The sequence below is a fragment of the Ziziphus jujuba genome, chromosome 8, assembly GCF_031755915.1.
Source record: "Ziziphus jujuba cultivar Dongzao chromosome 8, ASM3175591v1".
Lineage (NCBI taxonomy): Eukaryota > Viridiplantae > Streptophyta > Magnoliopsida > Rosales > Rhamnaceae > Ziziphus > Ziziphus jujuba.
In genome coordinates, this window is record NC_083386.1 from 22113916 (window position 1) to 22124240 (window position 10325).

General features: G+C 28.6%; 1 protein-coding gene across 1 annotated transcript; it reads right to left on the minus strand.

The window, feature by feature from the left end:
• Positions 1-8363: 8363 nt before the first annotated feature.
• Positions 8364-9192, minus strand: LOC125421362 (uncharacterized). The gene has a single exon (XM_048470135.2). It carries the CDS (start codon positions 9050-9052, stop codon positions 8696-8698), a length of 357 nt encoding a protein of 118 aa, XP_048326092.2. The 5' UTR covers positions 9053-9192; the 3' UTR covers positions 8364-8695.
• Positions 9193-10325: the final 1133 nt, after the last annotated feature.

Sequence of the window (10325 nt, forward strand, 5' to 3'; positions counted from 1 at the left end):
GTATGAATAATGATAATTACGTTAAAAATAAAAAAAATAAAAAAATAAAAAAGGGTATGAACAATGATACATCATTACTTTTGCGTGTTGGTGTACTCAAACTCATTAGGAGCTAACTATACAGTCCTTATATATAAGTTTATGTGGAATCATATATAAGATTTACATATTGGGATAGATTTTGTTTAAGGATTTTGTAATCCCAAATTCATAGAATTTTTTGTAACTCATTCGTGTATTTAAAAGGTGGGTGGAGAAATCCAATACAAGAACGAAGAGCACCTCTTTATGGTTTGCAATTCATGCAGTATAGAAGTTAAAAAAGACTTCCAAATCTATATAGTAAATAGTATGAATATTTGCATGATAAATATTTAGTTTAAAAATCATTAATATTTAATTTAAAAATAGTTATTCAATCTAAATTTTAATTAATCAATTAATAATGTGAATGTATGTTTTTTCTTTAACAAAAATAATAACTAATAATGATTTATTTATAGATTTAAAAAAAAATGATATCAGTAAAGATTGTTTTGCAAAATTATATATTGTATATTGATTGATAATGTGTTTATATATATATATATATATATATATTTGTTACCGTATTTTCTTAACGAGTTTTTTGACAAAACCAATGGGAAGGTTTCCAAAATAAATGTTTATATTACAATATGGTTAAAAAAAAAATAATTATTCATAAAACTTTTAAAGATACTTTAATATACTAAACTGTCAGTATAAAAGCATAATATTTCTTTGTCATATATAAAGACATATACCATAACAGCTTCTTCTTCTTTTTTAAAAAAAAAAAAAGGAAAATCGTGGTGGAGAGGAATTTAAACTCTCTACCCCATAAAGACTTCTTCTCCAACGGTGTTTTTGTTTTTTTTTTTTCTTTTTTTTTTTTGTTTTTTTTTTTTTTATAGAAATCTTCAGTAACAGTTATTCAGGTGAAACAAATAAAAACACATAATTCTTTAACTTACTTAGTTCTTCTAATTGGTAGCTGAAGAACTCATAAATGTATATAAATAAATATATTTATATTTATTGTTTATCCTAAACAATCAATCACTTCCATAACTACGACAAAATCTTCAATGGCTTTTTCATTTTGGGGCCTTTTTTTTTTTTAACCGTGATGTTTTTCTCCCTCATTGGGTTTTCTATAAATTTTAAAAAATATATACATATTCACATAAGACAAATGTTTAATTTCAGATTACCAAAAGTTGTTTAAATGTTTGGTAGACTCCAATTAGACTATATTAAAATGCTTACAACAAATCAACTGAACAAAATATATTATGTTCAAGTAACTAGATGTAAACATGTAACACCCCGTACCAAAAAAAAAAAAAAAATATATATATATATATATATACACAATTAAACAAGTTTGACCAAATTGACTAAGTTTGATAAGTTTGACCAAGTGAACAATATATGGGTTCAATTTGACTTTTTCAATAGCCAATATTTTTTGTTTGAGTAAGGTACCATGGTATAGATCTCATCGATACAAGTTCACAGACTGGCGGCACGCCAAATTCTGAGTTACGAATAAAAAGTTATAGTTCTAAGAAATTTTAAGCATAAGTTTTAAATTAGTGTCCATGCCAATCCCCAGTTTTTGTCTGTTAGTGACTCAACGCGTTATATAAGCCTGGGTAAGCGATTCAAACAGGAAACAAAGCCCAAAATACCCTTTATTTCCCCAAAACCCAAGAAATTCTCTCCTCAGACCCTTTGGTCCAAACTTGGTCGTTTCGACCCGTTTAACGTCGAAACGGGTCACCGCCGTTTTGCCCATTTTCGGCCAACCACCATTTAAATGTGCTAGCCACCTAGGAAGGTCACCTAAAGTCGAGCTCAGCCATGAAATGTCACGGCAAGAAGCGGCCGGACGCCCCCAGATCGGGCCGGCGAAATCCGCGACGGCCGGCGAGGTGGGTCGTCGAATTTTCTCATTTTTTGGTCGTTTCAGGCCAACCCATACACCTTTTTCACTATTTTCGACCGTTCTCAACTCATTTCCGTGGTTATTTTGTCCAGATTCCTCACCGTTTGAAAGATCCGACAACGGGAAGTTCGGCCGACTCTTCAACAGTGTTTTCCGGCCACCGGAGGAAACTTTGGACCAAGGTGAGCATACTGATGACTTCTTTGTCTCTTAGGCTTTCTGTAAATATAAAGATTGTGAATTTTGGACGTCGTTTGATAATTTTTCCATTTTTTGATCAATTAGTTAATTTTTGGATAAGTTGAGGACTGTGTTTGGACAAAATTAGTTAAATTAGTTAAAATTGGAGTTGAATTAGTGAAATTGGATATTATTAGGACCCATTAGGTGGTTCAATTTCGAAATGTTAGGCTTCGGGTAAAAACCCCCAATTTTAGGTACTGGGTCCTAAGGACACGCGGTATAATTGGACTGTCCGGTGTCCAATTTATGCAATTTTGTAGTACTGTAAATCATTTTGAGATATTTGGGTTATACAAGTGTCTCTGATTTAGTTGTTTGGAGCATGAGAAATATTTTATTATATTACAGGCATTCGAGTTGAGCTTGGAGGCAATCCTGTAGAGGAGCAAGTATGAGCATCTACAATACTGTGAGTGGTTATATCATTTTTAAATGATTTGGGTATATAGTATAGTATATATGTGGTTTAAATGTTTTACGTATATATCATTTGATTGAAATGTTGTTTTATGCATATATAAATATTTGCTTTCACATATATGTGTTATCATTTTATATGACTTTTGATAATATTTTAAGTGATTTTCAATTTTAATGGGTCCATAAATGGACTTGTGGTATTTAAATATCTTGGTAATTAAATTGAGATTTTAAATCATTTTGAAAACTATTTGGTTTGAAAAACCAGATTGAAAATCATATGATTTTAAGTATGATCAAATATTTTATAATTTTATGTGCTTAAAATTAGTTTACGGTGAATATATTTTACTGTGGTATTTCTGGTTTTCATATGAAATGATGTTTTGAGATTTTTGAAGTATTTAATCAAGCGGTGGAAGTTTAAATGTTAAATTGTGATTTATGATACAGTATTGTTTGGAAAAGTATATATATAATCTTACAAGATTGTTTCATGTATACTGTATTGGTTATTTTTAAATTGATGTACCATGTAATGCCAATACCTTGGATCAGTATTATATTATATTATATTACCGCACGCTGGGTTTACCATGGTGCCGTGAGGTTGGTTTCATCCAACGGTTATCTATTATTACCACGGACTGTGAGGTCGGGTTTATCCAACGGTTTATTATTATTACCACGGTACCGTAAGGTTGGTATCATCCAACGGTTTATTATTGTCATGTACCATGAGATTGGGTAGGTCCCGACGGTTATTTATTATTTTCATGACACCGTTCATATATTGAGGGTCGTGAGGTGGGTGTATCCCACTGTTTACAGATTCGTACATCGTATGGTATATTGTATATGTTTGTATACATTATTGATTTACAAATATTGCAGTAATTTCTGCATTTTTATATTTATTTGGTGAAACTTTATTTATTATAGTTTATGCTCAATGTTTATATCTGAATTTGAGACATTTCATAATATTACAATGATCGTTCATTCATACTTTTGAGCATCGGTTTTTATGATATTAATTGGGGTACAAGTTTGAATTTTGTAAAATGATTTTTAAACGGGAAACTTTTCAATGAGTGGAATGAGAGGTTTTGAGAGAAAGATTTTTCAGAAATAAATCATTATTTTTCTATTATATTATGCTACTCACTGAGATTTTTTTATCTCACATTTTATTGTTTTAAATTTGTTCCCCTAGGCCCAGGCAGCTAGTAGCAGTCTACCTCGCGCATAGCTTATCGCCTGTTTCCTTCCACTATAGCAGCCGTATTTATCCTTTCTTCACCTATTGTTATTTTCTTGACTTATTTATTACTTATTTGTACTCATAGACTTTGTTGACACTTTTAGAATGCTCTGATTTTAATTATGGATTCAGTAGAGACCATGGTACTCATGTGTGTAGTTATGGCCTGTAGTACAGTAGGTTGGTTGTGGACTTATTTATATATATATATATATATATATATTTTTTGAAGTATTAATGTTAATGCTGATGTTTAATTATCTGCGTTTGAAGGTGAGGTTCCATTGGATATTTTCTAGGGATTGTCCAGTGGGACTTCACTAGGCGGGATCAGCCGGAAGGTCCTTGGAGGGTTCCCAAGGCGGATCCTGTCAAAACATATTTTATATCATAAAATAAGTTATTTTTTCATGAGAGAAAAAAAAATTTTAATTTATGCAAATAGAGTAAAATATATTGACAAACTTCATTAAAAAATTTTACTGAAAAATATTATTGAAATTGGAACTTGGAAATATTTAATTTTCCTTTATCAAATATAATTAAATTTGAAATTATTAAATAAACATGTAGATAAAATGTTTTATATATGAGTTAATGAAATTTATATGTTTCTACCGTAAACATTATTTTTTAATGTGAAAAAAAGGGTTCAGTTTCTTAATTGGATATATCTATATTGTCCGATACTGAACATATTATTATTATTTAATTAAAGTCTACCAAACATTTAAACAATATTTGGTATTATAAAATTAAATCTTTTATGTTCAATAGAGAAGAATATTTTTAAAATTTCACATAAAATGTAGTAGGAGGAAAAGAAAATGGTTGTATAAAAAGAAAATTCCTTACATTTTCTCCAAAACCGTTTGCATCTGACACGGGTTTGTGGATTTTTTCCTCTTTTGGGTTGTAACTTGTATAAATGGGCTTACATAATCCTCAAGCTTACAAAGTAGTCGGCCCAAGCCTATATTTAAAGTAACAAAAATCTAAAATGGTCCAATGATGTGTGGACATGTTTAATTAATAGCAGCTGTTAGATTAGAGAGTGCCTAAAAGAAAAAATAACAGATATTTTAGATATCAAAAAAACCAAAAGTAGGGAGTGAAAATCATACTAGAATGGAGTTAATTTGAGAGTTTAGCTATTTGGCATATATCTGTTGTTGATACGGACATTTATTAATTTTTATTTGAACTTTTAAAACTAAAAATCTATTATCTAAAAAAGTAAATCTTCAATGAAAAGCATTGTATGTGGTCATAAAACATCCCATTAATGATGATCCAAATTGATGATAAATAATATTTTTTATTATTTTTATGACCATGTAAGCTATGATTAGTTTTGATTAGATGGTTAAGATTGTTTGGCTTCCATAAAACAATCAAAATATTCACCAAAAAAGCAATCAAAATAATATTTTCTTCATGTACCTTATATCCCATATTTAAACTAGATTGTGTTACTATAAAATCTTGCCAAGAAGAAAGAAAATTTGATTTTTTGTCTTGATCAATCATATAGGAATATATAACAGAAGCTGCCACCGAGCAGTCAAGGCAAAATTGGGAATTGACCCTAAAGATGGGAAGGCTAAAGTAAATGACCAAAAAGAGTTCAAATTTAAGGTCAATGTAATATAACATTTTTGGGATTGGATTATTTAATAAAAATGAAGATTCTTATTAGATATTACAATCAAAAAGTCATTGAAGGAATCAAAATCTTCTGGGACCCTTCATATTAAATTTAAAAGTGTACCCATGGAAAAAATATATCAGAATCAAGACTCTAAAATTCAGTAACAACAAAAAGGAACAGTAAAAAGTTGAAAGTAAAAGTTTTATAAACAAATATGAATTATTTCAGCCTAAAAACTTATGGAAAGTAATGAATTTTTTCTGTTTAGATATTTATTTGATGTGAAAATATGTTAGTCTAGTAAATTATTTTCACATATAAAAATATCATTTAAAAAATGATTATATTCGTATTAAAAAATTATTAACCATACTACAATTTTAATGATATCTTTATATTCTAAAAATACTCATTAATGAACTGTAGAAATACCTAAAGAAAATAAAAATAAATTTTTTTCATACACAACACTATGTAACAAGAATTTACCAAAAATACACTATATAGTAGGAATTTACCAAACGTACGACATGTAATAGGAGAAAATCTTGCATAACAGGTACCTGGTCATCACTTCAAATTATTTAATGGCATATGTTTAAAAATTGCCATATCACAGCCGGCTTTTCATCTTCTTGTTTTCTCTTTTTCAAAAAATAAAAACATAGATATGTTTTTGCAAGGAGTCTTTCTTCCTCCATGATCATTGTAAACCAGAGCTTTAAGGTAAACACACCAATAAAATAAAAAAATAAAAAAAATAAAATATGTAATAATTAAAAAAAAATAACAGCATCCTTGATTCAATTTGATATAGAACCATTCTTGGTTCAATTGGAATTACTAAGATCAAAATGGTAAAACAATCATAAGTAAAATTATAAATCCCTTCATCCAAAACTCCATCAAAGAAAGTGATCCTTTTTAGAAAGAGATCTCCAAATATTTTTTCGTTACATTCATTCCTTTTAAACCCATGATGGAAAATCTCATATTGGAATTGAAACGCCTTGTGTGAACCCAGTCCAAACGCAGATTGTGAATAGCTATAAAGTTTAGGGCATCAAAGGGAAGGAGTTTAAAGGGTCTTTGAGAAAAATAAATAAATAAATAAATAATTTATCACAGAAGAACATATCATCCATTAATAATTTCATTTAAAAAAAAATAAAGAAAAAGATGCAGAAAATAAATAAATAAAAATAGCAGAAGATATAGGGTCTATGGTGGTTGCTATTTTTATTTTATTTTTTTTTTAATTTTTGTCTCAGTAAATATTCATTGAAGATTACTTGATATTTGGTATTGGTCAATTTGGAGTTTTTTCGGAAAATTAAAGATGTTGTATATTTAATTTTATATAATTATATTGAGATCAAAATCGACATATTTTGTTCTTATAGAAAATAAAAAATATCAAATTTAATGTTGATATGTGTAGAATGTAGTGTAAATAACAGTTTTTGTAGAGTGAATATAATTAGTCTATCAAAAATATTATAAAAAATAATTTAAAAAAAATTAAAATATAAATTTATTTTTAATTTATTATATAATATTAAATTTAATAACTTATTAATTATAACTTTCTATTACTTATAAAATATAACAAAAAAAAGTAATTTACAAAAATATTTTTTTCGAAAAGTTGAATTTTGAAAATCAATTTTTCCTTAATCTTTGACACTTTTTAAGCGCAGCCTTAGTGTAGTGAATTGAACTGTCGTAGCAATCTGCTTTCTATAGCATGGTATATGAGCCTTTTGAACATCTTTAATCATATGCATATATATATATATATATATATATATATATATTGTTAAACCAATTACCTAAAGTTGACTAAGTCCAACATGGGCTTTTTTTATTTTTTTGTATTTTAATTTTTATATATTGGATGGGTTATTTAATAATTATGGTTTCAAAATGCAATTAATATCAGTTTCTATTTCTTCCGTAATTAATTGGGAATTATAAACTCAAAATAAATGAAGAATGTCTAGTCGGAATTGAGGATCTGAGGCAGGCGGCGAAGACTATTATCAATTGGTTGGATTTTTCACATTCAGGCAACGTAAGAAGCTATTTTGTACGTCTCATTGGCCTTAAGCAAAAACAAATAAGCAGTTGGATAATTTTTGACTTGGCAATTAAACGACCATAAGTTCAAATATATAGTCATATAGTAGATGCAATGGTTGATTAATTTGTACTATCAGTGGCGTTCTGTGGTTGAATTATGTCTAAGATACAGCATCACAACGCCGACCCAAACCTACTCCTCGGATAAAAAAATATATTGATTTGGTAAGACTATATAGTTGAATCTGTATATATATATATAAGGTCTAGGATGAAACTTCATCTATATTTTTAATATTATAAGATATTTTCTTTTATTTTTCTCTTTGTAAGAGTCCAATATTTTGACCTTTTATTTCGTGCCCATGCATATTGGATGCCGACAGGTCTTGTACATATATTAATTACTATTCTTTTAGAGAATTTTAAATATTTAAATTACAATATATATATATATATATATATATATATAAGATTACAATAAGGCTAATAAAGTACTACCCTTTTACCAGTTTGTAAGATAGTATATTATTACGTTGAAAACCAATCTTTTGAAGAAGAAATATAAATAAAATAATATCCATAAAATGTTATTGAAAAACAAGTTTTGGGTTTAATAAGTGTTAAATGTAAGCCTCATAAGTCACATGATCAAATATCATATTCACAACAATATATACAAGGAAAGAGAACAAGCTGATCATGATTGACAATATTTACACATCATTAAATTCATGTAATTATAAATTGTATTGATTTATTTATTTTTAAATCTTTCAACAAAGCTAAAGAAAATAGTATTCAACAAGAACGAAAATCAAACTCCTTAATCACCTATCTCTAAAGTATACAAAAGTCTTATAACTGTGTAATGGGTATTTACACATATCCCCAGCTAAAAAAGTGAAAAAAACAAACAAACCAAAAAAGAATAACCAATCTTAATGATTGAAACCAGGTAGAAGCGCGCAGCCATTGATGACCTTGAACTCTTTTTGGCGTATATTTCAGAATTCCGAATACAAAGAGAGAGAGAGAGAGAGAGAGAGAGAGACTGATATCTCTAATTCTTGTTGCCGTTGATCCTTTTGCTTGGACCAGATGATGGCACCGGCCCTTTGGGAAGCATGTTGAGGACCAAAGATCCATAATGCTTCCTTCCACCAAGTCTCAGAGGTTGGAAACCCATTCCCTGCTTCCCGTAGGTTTCCATATTACACGGTAGAGCCACCTTCCGACCCATATCTTTCTCCGATGATGATGATGATAAACCCGCGACAACGTGGTTTTCTCCAGGAAGCACGAGATTGAGAGCCGGTACAGTGTCCGGGAAGAGTCTAGCTGAGGAAGAAGAAACCAGGATGAGGAGAATGGTGAAGAAGAGTAGTTGAGTAAGGTTGGTGGATATTGAAACAGCCATGGAGATTGTAAGTAAAGCTTTTTGGTGAAGTTTTTTTCGGAAATGAGATTTTGAGTTTTTTTTTTTTTTTTTTTTTTTTAAAGCAGAGAAGAGAGAACAAAAAATAAATAAATAAAATTGGTGTTGGATGGCTATGAAGAAATGAATGGGGCTTTGGAAAGATATATATAGGCGAATTGAAAAATTGAAACCGTTGTTTTTCGTTTGTTTGGAGTTGAGTTTGACAAAGTCGTAAGCTCAAAAAAAAAAAAATTAAAAAAAAAAAGTCGTAAGCTAAGTTTTGAGAAAAATGTGACCCACGCGCTGTCTGTTTGCCACGCTTGACTAGTACTTTCATACTGTGACTTGCTTGGAAAGTTGGCTGATGACTCACTCGTTTTGACAATATCGTTTTGCAGTTGAATTTTATTTTTTATTATTATTATTATTTAAGCCTAAATATATTTTAATATTCTCTATTTTTTACAAAATTGTATTTAAGCATTATATAAATTGTTTGATATTTCATATTCTATTTCTAAATCTGTTAAAAACTAACATATTGTGTTAAAAAGAATCACGTTATCCCTAAATTATTTTTTTTTTCCAATTTATGCAATTAAATTTGAAAAAAGAAAATTAGAAAAAAAGAATAAACTTCCCTGTGTCACGCCCTCTGTCTCTTTTTCTCTCCCTGAACCTTCTCTCTCTCTCTCTCTCTCTCTCTCTCTCTCTCTCTCTCTCTCTCTCTCTCTTTCTAATCCAAATTCTAAACCCAAAAGAAAAAAATCCTTCAAGAAAACTTCCACACACTTTCTTGAAATTATTCTCTACTTACATGGTATAGAGATAAGGTTTTTCCAAAAATCATAAATTTATTATTTTTTTTTTGGGCATTTTGGCTAGGAATGACAATTCGTATCGGCAATTCATGTTTGCATCATTCCGTTTATTAATCATATTAAAATTGCTAAATCTGAATATGATCCAATTATTAATTGTATTAGAAATTCTGAATCCGAACACAATATGTTTAATAAATATGTAATTCGATACGATTTTTGTAATATATTTATAAAATAGGTCAATTTAGATCAACACGATTCGTTTATACGAAATTGACCCGTTTATATGAAATCAACTCATTTATATGAAATTGATCCGTTTACACAAAATTTATCCAATTAAATTAATTAACTTATTTAAATAAATTATTTTATATAAAATAAAAATAATTTAGTCACTAATTAATTCTAAATTAAAAGATATATATAAAACCATATACTAATATTTA